The 20,053-nt window shown below is 37.8% G+C and overlaps 1 protein-coding gene and 2 pseudogenes across 1 annotated transcript; 2 read left to right on the plus strand and 1 right to left on the minus strand.

The window, feature by feature from the left end:
- Positions 1 to 2,059: 2,059 nt before the first annotated feature.
- LOC149217139 (uncharacterized) lies at positions 2,060 to 2,503 on the minus strand. Its single transcript, XM_089390142.1, has one exon. It carries the CDS (start codon positions 2,501 to 2,503, stop codon positions 2,060 to 2,062), a length of 444 nt encoding a protein of 147 aa, XP_089246268.1.
- A 5,293-nt stretch (positions 2,504 to 7,796) lies between these two features.
- LOC149217140 (putative receptor-like protein kinase At1g11050 pseudogene) lies at positions 7,797 to 8,607 on the plus strand (annotated as a pseudogene).
- A 3,963-nt stretch (positions 8,608 to 12,570) lies between these two features.
- Positions 12,571 to 13,529, plus strand: LOC149217141 (putative receptor-like protein kinase At1g11050 pseudogene; annotated as a pseudogene).
- Positions 13,530 to 20,053: the final 6,524 nt, after the last annotated feature.

Consider the following 20,053-nt stretch of genomic DNA (forward strand, 5'->3'; position numbering starts at 1 on the left):
TGTCTTCCGGTCCACTCCAGCTCGAGGGGGTGCGGCACTTCCACCCATACAGTACTTCAAAAGGGCTCATTAACAATGATGTGTGGTAGCCATTGTTGTATGCAAACTCAACCAAGTGTAGATAGTCCTCCCACTTGGTTGGTTGATGCATCACATATGCTCTTAACATATCCTCCACCACTTGGTTTACTTGTTCAGTTTGTCCATCAGTTTGAGGGTGATAAGCCGTGCTAAAATTCAGCTGAGTTCCCAATTCTTCAAACAATGTTTTCCAGAAGACCGATGTAAATTTTACACCACAGTCTGAAATTATTGTCTTTGGTAACCCATGCATCTTAAGTATATTTTGCATGAACACATGGGCAATCTGCACAGCTCTATAGGTAGATTGCATCGGTATAAAATGTGTTGACTTACTCAGCTTGTCCACCACCACCATGATGGAGTTGTTATTTTTCTTTGACTTAGGCAAACCTGTTATAAAGTCCATAGAGATGGTTTCCCATTTCCATTCTGGTATGGGTAACAGTTGTAATAATCCCGCAAGATGTTGGTGTTCTGCTTTAATTTGCTGACATTCTAGACATCGCGCCAAATAACCAACCAGATCTTTCTTCATTCCCAGCCAGTAATATTTTTTTCGTAGTGCAGTGATCATCTTCTGATACCCTAGGTGTCCAGCGTAATGAATCTTATGATACTCATCTAATATCAGATTTTTAATGCTGTTCTAATTGGGCACGTACAACCTTCCTTTATAATACAACATTCCAGCATCATCCAAGGCGTAATCCGGCTGTTTTTCTTTGCTATTTGGTTGTTGCACTTGCTGTTTTATTTGCTGATAAACAACATCTTGTTCGGCTGCCTTTTTAATCATTTCCCCAAAGGGGCTTTTCACTTTACTGCAGGAAATTTCGTATAGGCATTACAATTTCCGACTCAAAGCATCCGCCACCCGATTCTCCTTCCCTTTTAAATGCTTGATCTCAAAATCAAAACCACTTAGGAAATCCACCCACCGTGCTTGCCTTGCATTCAGAGTGGGCTAGCTAAAATAATTGGTCAGGTTGTGGTGATCTGTCAATAACATAAATTTTCTTCCCATAAGGTAATGTCGCCACATTTTCAGGGCGTGAATCACAACTGCCAACTCTAGATCGTAAGCAGAATATTTTTGCTCATGTTCCTTTAATTTTCTTGATTCGTAAGCTATTACCTTCCCTTCCTGCATCAACACACCACCTACTCCTTCTTTACTTGCGTCCGTGCACACCACATAATTTTTGTTGGGATCAGTTATGCTTAAAATAGGTGCTGTGGTGAGCAGCTATTTAAGTTGCTCGAAACTTTTTTGACACTCAGGGGTCCACCTAAAGGCCCTTCCCTTTTTCTGTAAGGAAGTAATGGGATAAGCTACCCTCAAAATTTTTTCCACAAACCATCTGTAATAGCCTGCTAACCCCATGAAGGATCGGATGTCTGCCACATCTTTGGGTATCGACTATTCCATTATAGTCCTTATCTTTTCGAGATCCACTGCGATTCCTTCCTTAGTAATTATATGCCCCAAATATTGTATTTGCTCTTTGTAAAATTCACATTTGTTGAACTTAGTGTATAGTTGGTGTTCTCAGAGGGTTTGCAATACTAACCTAAGGTGCTCCTCGTGCTCTCCCATAGTCCGAGAATAAATCAATATATCGTCAATGAAAATCAGCACGAACTTATCCAAATACCGATGAAATACGTTGTTCATTAGACACATAAAAGTTGCGGAGGCGTTGGTCAAGCAAAAGGGTAACACCACAAATTCATAATGGCTATATCATGTTCTAAAAGCTGTCTTAACTATATCCTCCTCTTTAATCCTGACTTGGTGATATCCTAATCGCAAGTCAATATTTGAAAAAACTGTTGCTCCCTTTACCTAATCAAACAGTTCATCGATACGGGGTAGAGGATATTTGTTTTTGATCATCAGTTTATTTAGTTGACGATAATCTATACACATGCGGAGGGTCCCGTCTTTCTTCTTAACAAACAACACCGGGGCTCCCTAGGGTGACACACTGGGGCGGATGTAGTTTTTGTCCAACAGCTCCTGTAACTGCATTTTTAATTCTGTTAATTCTGGTATGCTCATTCTGTAGGGTGCCCGAGATACCGAGGCTGCTCCTGGCACCAATTCAATGGTAAAGTCTATATCTCTTTTCGGTGGTAGTTCGGGAATCTCCTCCGGAAACACATCAGCAAATTCCTGTATCACAGGAATATTCTCCATTGTAGCTGTTTTATCTTTCGAGTTGGTATAGCCCACTTGGACAGCATAAATCCGACATCCTTTTCTAATACATTTTGATAACTGTGAGGCGGTTATGGGCCAAATTTTCACTGGCCGCTTGATTCCCTGCATTTCTTGCTTAATTGCAAGCTCATCCTTATAACTGATAGTCTTGGTTTTACAATTAATTATGGACCAGTGCTTCTCTAACCAGTCCATACTAATTAATATATCGTACGAACCAAGCGGAAGCACATTTAGATCTGTTGTAACTAACTATCCTGCTATTTTTAAAGGGTAGTTTTTGATCTTAGCATTTACCCGTCTTTTTGCCCTTATTGCCAACTGGACTAACCAAGGGTCCTTAAACTTAACAGGTTGCAACTTACAATGCTCCACAATTCTAGGGCTAATATAACTTAATGTTGCACCAAGGTCAATTAAAATATTAACAGCCTGGTTTAAGAGTTTACCTTCAAATTCCACCATGGTCGGTTGGTACTCCGCCTGACGATCCTCTAGAGCAGCATTAATCTTTGGTAGACTCCATCCTACATTGCCAATTGTAGAAGCTTCATAGACTTGGGAAACTTGTTCAGTTCCTTTTCGTTGAGAGCAGTTTTTAACGTAATGGGGTCCATCACAGCCCCAACATTGCACTAGAGGCCTTGCTTCCCCTTCATTGTCTATTCTTCTGGGTTGTTCATTGGTTCTGGAATTAGTGGGAGGCTTTAATCGGAGTGAGTTCTTCTGTATGCTTCTGCTGTTTTGTCCTTTGGCAAATCCTTTGTTACCACTTCCAGTCAGCTTGCTTCTTTTCTTATCGACCCATCTATTACCTAGGATCTCTCCCTTCTGCTTGTTTTGCTGGTAGCAAATTCGGGGTTTGCGTATAGCCTCGTCCATCGTCTTTGGGCTGTCAAATTCGATTCTTTCCCTCATACTTGAGGGTAAACTACTGACAAACCTTTGTACTTTAGATTTTTCTTCCCGAATATAAGGCACATAACGTAGTAATAAAGTAAAATGAGTGATGAACTCGTCCATAGTTTGCTGTCCCAAGCGCAGGTCATGGAATTCTCTTGCCTTTTCATCATAGAAGCGTTCTGTCCAGTATCTTTCTTTAAAGAATTTTTAAAATTTTTCCCAAGTGATAGTCTGTTCATTCACTCCTTTTACCATCTTAACCTCCTCCCACCACAGGTTGGCTTTCCCCTGCAATTGAAAGATGGTTAACCTTGCCTTAAGATTGTGATCATATTCATATAGCTGGAAATATTTGTTCATATTGATCAACCATGCTTCAGCTGCCTCCTCCTGTTCTCCATCAAAATGTGGCGGTTTGATATTGCGGAATTCCCCTTGCAACTCTGTCCGTTGCCTTTTCGATGTCTGTTGTTCGGATGCATTATCAGATCGCTCCTCCTCCCTTCCTTTTGACTCTTCAGGTTCTGTATTTTGATTCTGTTCCCCTGACATCCTTTGTTGCTCAGCACTGGGATTCAGTGGTTGCTGATTTTTCTTGTCAGATAGACTCTTTATAATTCTCTTCTGTTCCATTGTTAACCTTGCGTTATCCTCCCTCAATCGGGCCATTTCATTTTTCAATTCCTACACTATCTCCAAAATTGCAAGGTTTGTATTGCGAGCTTCCTCTCCAAGCTGTATCCATAATTCGGGGTTATTCTCTGCAGGTCCCGGTCCCCCTACAAATCTATGTGATGCATTGTCTGCTCTCCTCATATTGTTAGTCTTTTCCCTATACTTAAACATAAAAATAATAGATGAGCAGTCACGCATCAAAAAGAATATTTTTTTTTTTAACTACTCCATAGAGATGGAAATAAATTATATCCAATCTGTATATCAACTCCAATTCCCAGAAGCCACAGTTTTTAAAACTTGGCTCTAATACCACTTGTAATGTTCCCCACGAATTAACCTACGTAAAAAATAAATAAATAAATAAATAAAATAAAAAATAAAAAAATGCGCAATATAAACATATACTATCCACCCATGCATGCATTTGGAACGCACACATTTCAACGTTAGTTTTATCTACACGCAGGCTCCAAATAGAAATGGCTATGGGTGAAATATTCTGTCATTTATGTGTGCATTTAGAAACATTCCACAGAAGACAGGGATTCATCTGCCGATTTTAATGCGGGTAAGGCTACTCTTTACACCTGGCCCTGGGCATTTACTACCGCCGGCTCGTTCACGTGATGAGGGTGTGGTCTATGAACCCTCTACCTCCGCGCCCTCGGGCTCCTCCCATACGACGATGTGGAAAACATGGTTTGCTCAATACACAACTCAGTTAGTCGTGCCATTGATGTTTTCCAAGACATGGTTCTGGGTCTTGCTACAGCATCATTCTCCTTCCTTGTGCCGACTTCACACAGAGCCTCTTCTGGATAATGAATGGCTATGGCCTTGAAGCTTTGCCAAATGCCGGATCAACTTGGACCTGCTTATTTTAACGACGACGGCCATAGGGTAAGTGTTTTCACTACGTTGTTAGTCTACAAGTTTTTTTTTCATACCAATTACTGTATCCCTTTGGTTCCTGTTTGCCCCAAAATTTTCTAACATGCTTCTGGTTTGTCCCTATTTTTCTAAGGACGAGGGCTACGGATCTCACTCTAGAAAGATATGCATGGGCGTGGGTGTCGCTGCCCGACTTACGGTCTTATCCACTCCAAACTCGACTGACCAGGTATGTGCCCATGATTTCTCCGCATTCTGCTTATTACACTGCGAGAAGTGAAGGGTTTCTCTCTTATTTTCTTTCCTTGGATTGTGATGGCCTTCTGGCCCAGCCCCCTTACGGATTTTCTACCTTGCCTATTTCGCAGAGTTCTGGCAGATTTTGAGCCTGGCAGGTTTGCCCAGCTTTGACAAGGGTTGAGAATTCTAACCCTCAAAAAGGGTTTTGAACTATTAGCTGTGTTTTAATGAGCCTCGAGCTCTCTTGTATATTTGCTGTGTGTTTCACCGTTAAATAACGTTGGTCGGGTTAATTCCCTTGGTAAATATTGTATGGCTTCCTACAGTTTCCAGGACTAGCCATGCACATTATGTTTATCTATGTTCCAGTTCATGTATGCTATGTTTATATATATATGCACCAGTTCTTATACTGTTGGTTGGTCTTTACGACCTGAGTTCTGTGGTTAAGGAATGAGTGCTTGTTCTTGCGGCGCCTCTCCATATTTCCTGATAATTCTAATATATGAACCCTCATCAAGGTTCCTGAGTTTGAATTATGATATTCTAAGACTGTGACAGAGAATTTTTGTAAGTATATATGTATAATGTCATTCTCGAACATTCTTCAGTTCATTTCATAATGTTCGAATGCATTGCTTAATATTCACTGCATAATGGTAGAGGGTTATGCTTCACAGTTTATGTTTTTGGTTAACAGTGAATATGAGTCTGATTCCTCACACTGCTAGATCTTGTCGTATAACCCATAGTTTTATCACCTGAATTTGCCTTCAGATCCGGGTTTATACTTTTATACATTTTCTTGGATTTACTTGTTTCCCGTATGGCCGAGGTTTGCAAGATTGCCTTGCTGTTGTTCTGCATGCATATTAGAGTGTTTACCTTATAATTTTTATCAGATACTAGTACGAGCAACTACACTTTGTTCATGAAGTCCGCATACCCTCGCGGTTGCGACTATGCGACTTAGAGTTTTCTGTAAAGTTAATATGTTTCCACTCCGTGAATGCTTCAAGGGTCTGATTTGGAATACTATATTGTTCTACGTTTATTTGAGATAAAGCATGTGAAAAGAATAAATAAAGAGCCCTGTTGGTCCTCTTATTGTTAATGGAATGTATCATGTTTTGCTATAATAACAATCTTTTGAAGACTCTGAATTTATGTTGAGTCTGTGAGTTTTATGTTTTTCGTTATTTTTATAATCTCTGAAAGAATTCCCAGCAGACCTCTCTCACATTTGACTCTCAGAGAATTTTCTTTTAAAAGAACCAAATTCAAAACTCCTCACAGGCTACTAAACACTAGCAGCAGTCAAGGTTTCTTTAGGGAGAAAGCCATATCTCCGCCCAATTTCCCGTCCTAGTTCCCTGTAAGAAAATATTACCCACTCCCCTTTCACAATATAAAGAGGAAACATAGAAGAAACAAAAATTAACATTATACAACTTTCTAAAACAATCCCAACACAGAGTTTTTCTTATGTACCTAGAGTTCTTTGGCTGAAGAATTGTTCCTGACAGTCACCCGAACGAGGGTCTGCTGTCTTTCAATCCGGCTGAAGAATTGTTCCTCACAGTCACCTGAACCAGGGTCTGCTGTCTTTCAATCCACCCGACCATGAGATTCGTCCCTCAGGACCAGAATCTCCCCCCTTGCTTCTTGCTAGACTGCAGTCCCTGCAAGTGCTCGTACAGTGAACAGGGCTATTTGGTCATGACCAGACTTAGCCACTCTTTTCCTTATTGGGTTCTCCCTTCTTTTTTTTCTGCCTATCACTACAACGCAGATTTTTCCCCCTCCTCCCCTCCTTTTCTCTGAAAACTTTTCCAGTTAGGGGAGGTAGTTAGGGTTGCTTTCACAGTAACTGTCTTTCGACCTCAAGATGACAACTTCCTCCTTGAGAATTTTCCCTTTTTAAGGAAACACTTCCTTCATTTCATAATGAAAACAAATTATATTTAAAATTTTAAATAGATAATAATAACAGGTTCAGTTTATATTTAACACAATAAATCAAATATTTACATTTTTATCCCGGAGCATTATAGTGTTATTTTTGTTATTTAAATGTATTTTGAATGTATAATTGAATTTACTAGTTTTCTGTCAACATTATTTGGAAAAAAATATAAAAAAATTTGATAACACAAGATTTAGATTTTGGCTATAATAAAAATTTGATAAGAAGTAAGTTTTTCACCATTAACTAAAGTTCAATTTACATGAAAGCATAGTTTGGAGCCATGAGGGCACTCTAGTTTGGAGCCATGAGGGCACCTTTAGAGTAGTCATTGAATATGTAGTCGGAAGTCTCTTAACATATGGATCAAATCCCACAGCCGTGTACTTTTTTGTTTGAAGAGAGTCAATTGTGTTTATTTGAGATGGTTGTGAGAAATGCAAGACTTTTTATAGCCAGGCTTTTGTCAAGTTTATCCTTTTAATGTCCTTCACTCATTATATATGTAAGTTGAACTTGTTGAAATTTATGGTGAAAATCATCTATAAGACTTTCTTATAAACATACGTTATGAAATGTTAAGGATGGATCAACCTTCCCATGAAGTTCATGAGAAAATCTCACAAACAGACAAATTTGTTTTTTATAACTTTTTTATTAATGAAGTTGAGGACGAAAATCATTTGTGAAGCTGACATCCAAGTTTAATTAATATTTTGTTAAATAAAACATTTAACAATTTGACAAATATTTTGTTAAATAAAACATTTCACATTGACGAAATCAGGGATGCCACCGATAATTTCAGCGATGCCAACCTCACTGGCCAAGTTCGCAACAGTGTACCGGGGAACGCTTATGGATTCTCAGCCCATCGCTGAGAAAAGAATTATAAATTCCACACTGGAAGGAGATTCTGAATTCCTGAACGAAGTGGAGATCATCAGGCACCAGAATCTGGTTGTTTTGAAGGGTTGCTGCATGGCTAGCGATGAGAGAGGAGAGCACCAGCGATTTCTGATATACGGTTACATGCCCAATGGAAGTCTGGATGATGGATGAGCATCTCTTCGGAGAAAAGTCGGAGGCCTGACCTCTGAGCTGGCCGCAGCGCAGGAACATCATCAAGGGGATTGCCAAGGGACTGGCTTATCTGCACGATGGCGTTGAGTCCGCAATTTATCACAGAGACATCAAAGCCACTAACATTCTACTGGATGAGGAAATGAATGCCCGTGTGGCCGATTTTGGTCTGGCGAGGATGATGAGTAAAGTAGGAGGCTTCCATTTGAGGAGTAGAGTAGTAGGGACGCATGGCTACATGGCCCTAGAATACGCTATCTACGGTCAGTTGACAGACAAGAACGATGTGTATAGCTTTGGGGTTCTGCTGCTCGAGATTATGACCGGCAGAAGGGCTTTGGACGCCTCTGCGGAGTCGGCCTCCAGTTATCTCATCACTGATTGGGTATGGAGCATAGTGAAACAAGGCAGGACCAATGAAATAATAGACGAGAGAATCCGGCAGAGCGGGGCAGAGCGTGTGATGGAGAGAATCCTGACATCTTTTGTTGCTCAGCACTGGGATTCAGTGGTTGCCGATTTTGCCTGTCAGATCTAGACTCTTTATAATTCTCTCTTGTTTCATTGTTAACCTTGCATTATCCTCCCTCAATCGGGCCATTTCATTTTTCAATTCCTGCACTATCTCCAAAATTGCAAGGTTTGTACTGCGAGCCTCTTCTCCAAGTTGTACCCATAATTCAAGGTTATTCTCTGCAGGTCTCGGTCCCCCTACAAATCTGTGACACACTGTCTGCTCTCCTCATATTGTCAGTCTTTTCCCTGTACTTAAACATAAAAATAATAGGTGAGCAGTCACGCATCAATTTTTTTTTTTTTTTAACTACTTCATAGAGATGGAAATAAATTATATTCAATCTGTATATCAACTCCAATTCCCAGAGGCTACAGTTTCTGAAACTTGGCTCTGATACCACTTGTAATGTTCCCCACAAATTAACCTGCGTAAAAAAAAAAATTACGCAATATAAACGTATACTATCCACCCATGCATGCATTTGGAATGCACCCATTTCAACGTTAGTTTTATCTACACACAGGCTCCAAATAGAAATGACTATGGGTGAAATATTCTGTCATTTATGTGTGCATTTAGAAACATTCCACAGAAGACCGGGATTCATCTGCCGATTTTAATGCGGGTAAGGCTGCTCTTTACACCTGGCGCTGGGTATTTACTACTGCCGGCTCGTTCACGTGATGAGGGTGTGGTCTACGAACCCTCTACCTCCACGCCCTTGCGCTCCTCCCATACGACGGTGTGGAAAACATGGTTTGCTCAATACACAACTCAGTTAGTCGTGCCATTGATGTTTTCCAAAACATGGTTCTGGGTCTTGCTATAGCATCATTCTCCCTCCTGGTGCTGACTTCACACAGAGCCTCTTTTGGATAATGAATGGCTATGGCCCTGAAGCTTTGCCAAATGCTGGATCAACTTGGATTTACTTATTTTAATGACGGCGGCCGTAGGGTAAGTGTTTTCACTACGCTGCCAGTCTACAAGTTTTTGTTTTTTTTGTTTTCCTCTTGATTTCCATACCAATTACTGTATCCCTTTGGTTCCTGTTTGCCCCAAAATTTTCTAACATGCTTCCGGCTTGTCCCTGTTTTTCTAAGGACGAGGGTTACAGATCTCACTCCAGCAAGCTATGCATGGGCGCGGGTGTAGCTGCCCGGCTTCCGGTCTTATCCACTCCAAACTCGAATGACTAGGTATGTGACCATGATTTCTCTGCATTCTGCTTATTACACTGCAAGAAGTGAAGGGTTTCTCTCTTATTTTTTTTTTTCCTTGGATTGTGATGGCCTTCTGGCCTAGCCCCCTTACGGATTTTCTACCTTGCCTATTTCGCAAAGTTTTGGCAGATTTTGAGCCTCGCAAGTTTGCCCAGCTCTAACAAGGGTTGAGAATTCTAACCCTCAAAACGGGTTTTGAACTATTAGCTATGTTTTAATGAGCGTCAAGCTCTCTTGTATATTTGTTGTGTGTTTCACCTTTAAATAATGTTGTTCGGGTTAATTCCCTTGGTAAATATTGTATGGTTCCCTACAGTTTCCAGGACTAGCCATGCGCATTATGTTTATGTATGTTCCAATTTGTGTATGCTCTGTTTATATATATATGCACCATTTCTTATACTGTTGGTTGGTCTTTACGGCCTGAGTTCTGTGGTTAAGGAATGAGCGCTTGTTCTTGTGGCGCCTCTCCATATTTCCTGATAATTCTAATATATGAACCCTCGTCAAGGTTCCTGAGTTTGAATTATGATATTTTAAGACTGCAACATAGCATTTTTGTAAGTATATATGTATAATGTCATTCTCGAACATTCCTCAGTTCGTTTCATAATGTATTATGCACAACATTTCATAATGTTCGAATGCATTGCTTAATATTCACTGCATAATGTTAGAGGGTTATGCTTCACAGTTTATGTTTTTGGTTAACAGTGAATATGAGTCTGATTCCTCACACTGCTAAATTCTTGTCGTATAACCCACAGTTTTATCACTTGAATTTCCCTTCAAAGTCGGGTTTATACTTTTATACATTTTCTTGGATTTACTTGTTTCCCGTATGGCCGAGGTTTGCAAGATTGCCTTGCTGTCATTCTGCATGCATATTAGAGTGTTTACCTTATAGTTTTTATCAGCATACTAGTACGAGCAACTACACTCTGTTCATGAAGTCTTCATACCCTCGCGGTTGCGACTATGCGACTCAGAGTTTTCTGTAAAGTTAATATGTTTCCACTCCGTGAATGCTTCAAGGGTTTGATTTGGAATACTATACTTTTCTACGTTTCTTTGAGATAAATCATGTGAAAAGAATAAATAAAGAGCCCTGTTGGTCCTTTTGTTGTTAATGGAATGTATCATGTTTTGCTATAATAACAATCTTTTGAAGACTCTGAATCTATGCTGAGCCTGTGAGTTTTATGTTTTCCGTTATTTCTATAATCTCTGAAAGAATTCCCAACAGACCTCTCTCACATTTGACTCCCATAGAATTTTATTTTAAAAGAACCAAATTCAAAACTCCTCACAGGCTACCAAACATTAGCAGCAGTCAAGGTTTCTTTAGGGAGACAACCATACCTCCGGCCAATTTCCCGTCCTAGTTCCCTGTAAGAAAATCTTACCCATTCCCCTTTCACAATATAAAGAGGGAATAGAGAAGAAACAAAAATTAACATTATACAACTTTCTAATACAATCCCAACACAGAGTTTTTCTTACATAGCTGGAGTTCTCCAGCTGAAGAATTGTTCTTGATAGTCACCTGAACCAGGGTCTGCTGTCTTTCAATCCGGCTGAAGAATTGTTCTTGACAGTCACCCGAACTAGGGTCTGCTGTCTTTCAATCCACCCAACCATGAGATTCATCCCTCAGGACCAGAATCTCGCCCCTTGCTTCTTGCTAGACTGTAGTCTCTGCAAGTGCTCGTACAGTGAGCAGGGCTATCTGGTCATCACTAGACTTAGCCACTCTTTTCCTTATTGGGTTCTCCCTTTTTCTTTTTCTACTTGTCACTACAGCGCAGATTTTTCCCCCTCCTCCCCTCCTTTTCTCTGGAAACTTTTCCAGTTAGGGAGGTAGTTAGGGTTGCTTTCACAGCAACTGTCTTTCCACCGCAAGAGGACAACTTCCTCCTTGAGAATTTTCCCTTTTTAAGGAAACACTTCCTTCATTTCATAATGAAAACAAATTATATTTAAATTTTTAAATAAATAATAATAACAGGTTCGGTTTATATTTACCACAGTAAATCAAATATTTACATTTTTATCTCAAGGCATTACAATGTTATTTTTGTTATTTAAATCTATTTTGAATGTATAATTGGATTTACTAGTTTTTTGTCAACTTTATTTGGAAAAACATATAAAAAAAAGTGAAAACACAAGATTTAGATCTTGACTATAATAAAAATTTGATAAGAAGTAAGTTTTTCACCATTAACTAAAGTTCAATTTACATGAAAGCATAGTTTGGAGCCATGAGGGCACCTTGAGAGTAGTCATTGAATATGCAGTCGAGAGTCTCTTAACATATGATCAAATCCCACAGCCATGTACTTTTTTTTTTTGGGAAGAGAGTCAATTGTTTTTATTTGAGATGGTTGTGAGAAATGCAAGGCTTTTTATAGCTAGGCTTTCGTCAAGTTTATTCTTTTAATGTCCTTCACTCATTATATATGTAAGTTGAACTTGTTTATTTGAATAAGTTAAATTTATGGTGAAAGTCATCTATAAGACTTTCTTATAAACATATGTTATGAAATGTTAAGGATGGATCAACCTTCCCATGAAGTTCATGAGAAAATTTCACAAACAGACAAATTTGTTTTTTATAACTTTTTTATTAATGAAGTTGGGGACGAAAATCATTTGTGAAGCTGACATCCCAGTTTAATTAATATTTTGTTAAATAAAACATTTAACAATTTAACAAATATTTTGTTAAATAAAACATTTTACATTGACGAAATCAGGGATGCCACCGATAATTTCAGCATTGCCAACCTCATTGGCCAAGTTCGCAACGGTGTACCGGGGAACGGTTATGGATTCTCAGCCCATCGCTGTCAAAAGAATTATAAATTCCACACTGGAAGGAGATTCTGAATTCCTGAACGAAGTGGAGATCATCAGGCACCGGAATCTGGTTGTTTTGAAGGGTTGCAGCATGGCCAGCGACGAGAGAGGAGAGCACCAGCGATTTCTGATATACGGCTACATGCCCAATGGAAGTCTGGATGATGGATGAGCATCTCTTCGGAGAAAAGTCGGAGGCCCGACCTCTGAGCTGGCATCAAGGGGATTGCCAAGGGACTGGCTTATCTGCACGATGGCGTTGAGTCCGCAATTTATCACAGAGACATCAAAGCCACTAACATTCTGCTGGATGAGGAAATGAATGCCCGGGTGGCCGATTTTGGTCTGGCGAGGATGATGAGTAAAGTAGGAGGCTTCCATTTGAGGAGTAGAGTAGTAGGGACGCATGGCTACATGGCCCCAGAATACGATATCTACGGTCAGTTGACAGACAAGAACGATGTGTATAGCTTTGGGGTTCTGCTGCTCGAGATTATGACCGGCAGAAGGGCTTTGGACGCTTCTGCGGAGTCGGCCTCCAGTTATCTCATCACTGATTGGGTATGGAGCGTAGTGAAACAAGGCAGGACCAATGAAATAATAGACGAGAGAATCCGGCAGAGCGGGGCAGAGCGTGTGATGGAGAGATTTGTTTTGGTGGGTATTCTGTGTGCGCATGCTATGGTGGCATTCAGACCTCGGATGTTTGAAGCCGTGAAGATGCTAGAGGGAGAGGTTGAGATTCCTGAATTCCGAGACAGGCCTTTGCCGTTTCTGCTTCATTTTCCATCTCTCGCACGCGAAGCAAGCGGTTCCTTCGTAATATCTGGTCGCGTTTCTGGGCCTGGCTTTACCTGATGTAAGTCGCCGCATTCCTTTTGCTAGTCAGTAGAGGAGGTTCGTAATTGTATTTTGTGGATCGTATGGAGTAGAGAGTTCTGAGGCAATTTGGATTTAGCGTAGTAGTACAGAGTCGATTTTTTTCTTAGGATGTTTTGGAATTTTATTTTTAATATTTTTCCGTCATATTCATAATTATTTTTTATAAATTAAACTTATTTATAATCAAAAATATATTTTAAATAATAAAAATATACAGCTTTATAAATAATATTATCAAACTTCAAAAAATAAATATATCCCATGCTTAAAAAATAAGCGCATGGTAAGACTCCTTTGTATTATAGATATTAGCGTTCGAATAATCCTCACGAAATTTAAAAAATAATCACATGCTCAGACTCCTTTGTATTATAGCTATTAGCGTTCTAATTAAGCATAAGAATTGTTTTTTGGTTGAATTTATTTCTATCGAGCAGAAGAAATGATAATGATTAGTTTATTTCTGAAATATTTTTCTAAACAAAAGGCAGATCAATCACTAACAATTCAAAGAATAATTTTATTTGCAATTTTATTTATTAAAAAAATTATAAAACAAAATAGATTTATTTATTTATGAAATAGTGTTATTAATATTAGCGAAAAGTTAATCAAATCTCAATGTTTCAAAACATAGTTTTAAAATTTCCAGATGACTTTCTTCCCAAACTCTCTTCATATTTTTTTTAAGCGTCTAACTTATTCAAATAAACAAATCCACCTTGCAACGCAAAAAAATACATATTAAAATATACAACAATTAACGGACACTTAATAGATAAACTTAACCAAAGTAGGGTTAGGGTTGTAACTGTAAGTGATTTTCTCATTAAATTCGAAATTGAGCTGTTTTTTTTTATCCTATCACAGTTTTTTTATTGACTTAATATAATCTATGAAGTTTTTTTCTCGATGTTCTATTTTTTCTTTTCTAAATGTCTTCACATTATCAAAATATGCGAAATAATATTCACATTACCAAAATATGCGAATAAATTTTGAGTTAGTGACTCATCAAATTACATTGAGATGAAAAAAGCAATTAATCCATACACTTATCCAAGCTTTATAAGCTGAAAATACGAATACATTTCTTCCTCGAATTTCATCTCATATGTTTATGCTTTAAGACTACGAAGATGTGTCGAGTGATATTAAAGGTGTTCAAATGATATCTGAAAGCATCTCGACCATGTCTCTCTATTTCAATCTCTCATTACTAAAAGTCTTCGTAATGGTAATCCCCATGCATGGCTCATTGTCTTTCACTTTTTACCTATGTTACTGGTCCCAATTCGAATTTGAGTTGGACAACTTTGAAGTTTAATATAAATTCGATAGCAACAAATTTTGTAATAAAATTGGAAATTAGATTTTAGATATATAATTAGGAATTGTACTAAATATTGTAAAGGAACATACAATCCAATAGGAATTGGATAGCCTTTTGAAATTATCAGATGCAAATTCGTGCTCTTTTAGCATGAAATGCAACATAAGAGAGCTTGAAAGGAAAAAATTTAAATTGCTGAAACAAGAGGAATCCTTTTGGAGGTTTAAAAGCAGCGCTTTATGGCTCCAGGAAGGCGACAAAAACACTAAGTTTTTTCATAACTATGCTAATACCAGACGTGACAAAAATTCCATATGGAAGATAAGGGATGGAAATGGAGGTTCGCTGTATCTCAAGATGACATCACAAAGGAGGCTGTCAGTCATTTCAAGAAACAATACAGCAGAAGGAATGATATTGCCTTTCGGGACATTCTATGGGGTATTGATTTGGTTCCTCAGATGTTTGATGATGAGAAGAATGAGGCCTTGTTCCAGCCAATCACAGAAGATGAGCTACTCGGAATTATGAAGTCCTTCAAGAAAGATAAGAGCCCTGGCCTGGATGGCTGGACAATTGATTTCTTCATCCACTTTTTCGACCTCATTAAACAGGATCTTCTAAAGATGGTGGAAGCGTCTAGGATGTCTGGTAACATTCACCATATCACTACTTCCACATTGATTGCCCTAATCCCAAAACGGGTGTGCCAGAATCTTTTCATGATTTTAGACCGATATCCTTATGCAATATCTCTTTCAAAATCATCACAAAGGTTATTGCTGAAAAAATTAAAGGAACACTGGCCTCCTTTTTATCTAGGAACCAACATGCTTTTCTGAAAGGCCGCAATATTCTGGATGCTATGGCTAATACTCAGGAGTGCCTATTCTCTATGTCTTCTCAAAATACAGAAGTAGCCATCATGAAAATTGACTTGCAAAAAGCTTACGACTGCTTAGATTGGGGGTTTATTGAAAGTCTTTTGGCAAAGATTGGTCTGAGATCCAACTCCATCCGATGGATCATGGTTTGCGTAGTGAATGTTAACTATGCGGTTATTATCAATGGTATTCCCTCTCATTTTTTTTAAGCAGAGAGAGGCTTGCATCAGGGATGCCCCCTTTCGCCTCTTTTATTCATTCTGGCCATGAACTCCCTAAGCATCCACATCAATAAAGCAGTGGCCGAAAACAATTGTAGATCTATTAAGATTTACAGGCACAACTTCATTTCGCACAATCTCTTTGTTGATGATATCCTCTTATTTGCAATGTTATGCAGAACATCATGGACATGTTTAAAATATATTCTTGAAATATTGCAAAGAGCCTTTGGGGCTTTTATTAACAAAGCGAAATCTTTACTCTATCACAATGATACCAATATGGAAATGGTGAATTGGATTTCTCAGCTTTTTGGGATAGAGTCAAGATCGATCAAGGAAGGCCTCAAATATTTAGGTTTTCATCTCAAAGCTAAAGCTTACTCAAGGAACGACTTGCAATGGCTAATAGAAAGATTCTATAAAAAGATTTCGGCATGGGAGCATAGATGTCTATCCTTGGCAGGCAGAGTCATCCTTTCTCAATCTGTTTTATTGTAGTTGGCGGTCTTTTGGGCTCATTTATTTGTCCTTCCAGCAAGCATTATTCAAAAGATGACCAAGATCACGGCAAATTTTATTTGGGGCGGAAAATCTGAACAGAGTAAATTCCATCTCTCCAAAATGGACTTTATTTCATTGCCTAAGCATCTCGGGGGATGGGGTTTAATGGATCTGAGAGCTTTTGGGAAGGCCCTATTATGTAAATCGCTCTGGAGAGGGATTTTTGGGGATGGGCCATGGAGTATTACAATAAAACAAAAATATATGAAAGGCAAAAGTCTGGAATATTGGTTCAGAACAGGAGCAATTGGAACTAAACAAGGATCTGCCATATGGCTTAGTCTTAGGAAGGTCGAGAAATATTTCTTGAAGAATCTAAAGTGGAGGATTTTTTCTGGAAACAATATCATTATTGGTTTGGATCCTATTGCATGTGGTCGGGGAAGCATTTCCATTCCAGACAGTCTCATTTTTTTCTTTCACAGAATTGGTTATTTTACATGGGACAAGCTCATTTCTGATTGGAGCGGCCTTACACCCTTATGGAAGGATGCCTCTGATATCGGCTTGCCAGTCAAATTGAGTTCAACTTGGAACAATGTCAAAGATGCTCTAGTGGCAAGCGGGATTCGCCGTGGAGGGCCAAATGACCACCTAGCATGGTCCTTGTCCAATGATCATATGACAGAACAAGTAAAAGATATTTATTCTGATATTATTTCTTCAAAGGTTTCGCCTACAAGCTCAAAATTTCCGACTGTCCTTTGGAAATTGAGTTGCCCTCTTAAGATGATTCTTTTCTCATCGTTAGTGTTTAACAATAAGAACCTGACATGGGACAACTTGAGGAAAAGAAGCTGGCATGGCCCAAGCAAGTGTTCGATGTGTGAAACAGATGAGAGGTCTAATCTTCACATGTTCTTCCAATGCAATTCCTCTCAGCAAATCTGGTATGACCTGGCCATCTCTTTTGGTTTTCCTCATGTTGTTTTTGTTTCTATCCATGCAGCTTTCGAATGGTGGAGCAGGCAAAGGGAGCCTAGGCGTGTTCTCATCATCATTATGTTATGGTGCGCATGGAAATGGAGAAATCACAAAGTTTTCAGAGACTCAAAGATCCCATATAAGTCCATCCTGCATAACATTATCGCAATCTTTGACTCAATCCCAAAAAAGCTGCCCAAATAGCTGGGGCCCGTCTTATGGCTTTGGCGTTTTTTGTCCTCGGTATATATGATGGATATGTTGCAACAAGCTTCTATCAGCATATGCTGTCTTGTGCTTTATTGATTTGAACCTGAGCCCAGTTTTGGATGTTTTGTATATGGTTCATCCTGTTCTTTTCTCAGTCCTTTTCTGATATAACTATGTGTCTTTTGTTCTAGGTGCTTTTATGGACATCTGCTTTTCATGTTTCCATCAAGTGATGGTTTTGATTTGTGGCTTCACAAGCTGCTCTTTTTTGTATCCTATCATGGTTTTTTATATTGACTTAATATAATCTATGAAGCTTTTTTCTCTGGAAAAAACTGTGATGTTCTATTTTTTCTTTTCTAAATGTCTTCACATTATCAAAATATGCGAAATAATATTCACATTACCAAAATATGCGAATAAATTTTGAGTTAGTGACTCGTCAAATTACATTGAGATGAAAAAAGCAATTAATCCATACACTTATCCAAGCTTTATAAGCTAAAAATATGAATACATTTCTTCCTCGAATTTCATCTCATATGTTTATGCTTTAAGACTACAAAGATGTGTCGAGTGATATTAAAGGTGTTCAAATGATATCTAAAAGCATCTCGACCATGTCTCTCTATTTCAATCTCTCATTACTAAAAGTCTTCGTAATGGTAATCCCCATGCATGGCTCATTGTCTTTCACTTTTTACCTATGTTACTGGTCCCAATTCGAATTTGAGTTGGACAACTTTGAAGTTTAATATAAATTTGATAGCAACAAATTTTGTAATAAAATTGGAAATTAAATTTTAAATATATATAATTAGGAATTGCACTAAATATTGTAAAGGAAATGCCATAAATGAATAAGAGTATAGATGAAGACAGATATTATATGTTAAAAGTAAAAAACTTAATATTGTTGTTTTGGGTGATCTTTTATAATTAGGATCTTTCTCTTTCTTTTATCACATGAAAATTCAAATAAAGAATTAAAATTTTTAGATATTTGAATGATATCAAAAGTTTTGTGCAAATATAACCTTATGTTATTCTTAAATTAGTCTATAAACTTTAATTCATGAAAAATTCTTATGGTAATATACAAACACAACTCCAATGTCACAAATATCAAGTCAAATTTTCAAATGTTTATTCATTTGGATCAAAGCAATGAATGACGATAGAAAATTGTTTTCATAAACCATGACATATACGACAACATTGAGGATAAGTTTGGATATCCGAATGATGAGAAATTGGAAATAAAAATGTGAACTTCTAATATTTTTTAATCACTCTATAGACTGAGCTCATAAAATTTTCTTATATTAATATATAAACACAACTCTAATCTTGAAAGAATTAGAAAAAATCATAAAACCATAGAGTAAGTTGATTTCATGGTTTTCATTATTGTTGAATTAAGGAGTAATAGAAGATGTGATATAATTGAGACAAATAAATATATAGATATGAAGAAAAAAAGTAAATAATATTATTAGTGATAAATACAAGGAGAATCATAACATATACAACAACATTGATGATTTGTATGTTGGGAATATTATATATATAAGGAGAATCATGCCATATACAACATCATTGAAGTCATATATGTTGGTGAAGATGCATATGTCTAGATTGCAAATAAGCAAGTTACTCACATGGTGGCGCGTTCATGTATTTTCATTATACATTTGAGAAGACATTAGTAGTCTTAAATTTGTGTAAAGGTGCTATAGTGGAATGTTTGGATTTGGTGCAGATAAAATCCTTCTTTGTAAGTTATGCAGTACAATTTTTTCTGCTTCTATTTCGGTGCATGATCGATAAAGTGTCGACATGTATGAGGAGTTTGCAGGTCTTGCTCCAAGATAGAGAGAACCTCATAAGTAAGTAAATGAAATATAATAATAATGGAACATATGCACTTATTTCTTAATAGTGGAATAAAAAATATAGCAATTAATAAACATGTAAAATAATGTAGAGATCTTGTAAGGAATGACACTGTTAATTTCATCATGCAACTGAAATGTTTAAAGAATTCAACATTTCTTTATTATGTAGCAATGTTTGATCATTGGTTGGAAATAGATGCATAGAATTAAGGAATGAATATATTTCATCTTCAAACAAGAAGGAATATATTTTTGACATGATAAGCATCCAATATTCGATTGTTGGGTTTGCATTTCTGATATTTTGGAGGATGTTTCTGAAAGTAATTTGGGGGGTGCTGTCATTAATGAAGATGTATTGAAGATGCTTTAGTTCTTCTTGGAATGTTGTGAGACCATTTCCTTCTAAAGGCATGGGATGTTTTATCGGGAGGTGGAGGTCAACATGGATGGTTGATGCTTGTAT

This window comes from Pinus tabuliformis, chromosome 1_1 (genome assembly GCF_031772625.1).
Source record: "Pinus tabuliformis cultivar Carrire ecotype Pingquan chromosome 1_1, CPIR1, whole genome shotgun sequence".
Classification (NCBI taxonomy): domain Eukaryota; kingdom Viridiplantae; phylum Streptophyta; class Pinopsida; order Pinales; family Pinaceae; genus Pinus; species Pinus tabuliformis.

Coding starts and splice junctions, on each gene's coding strand:
- LOC149217139 (XM_089390142.1), bottom strand. CDS start 2,503: ATGGACTGGTTAGAGAAGCACTGGTCCATAATTAATTGTAAAACCAAG.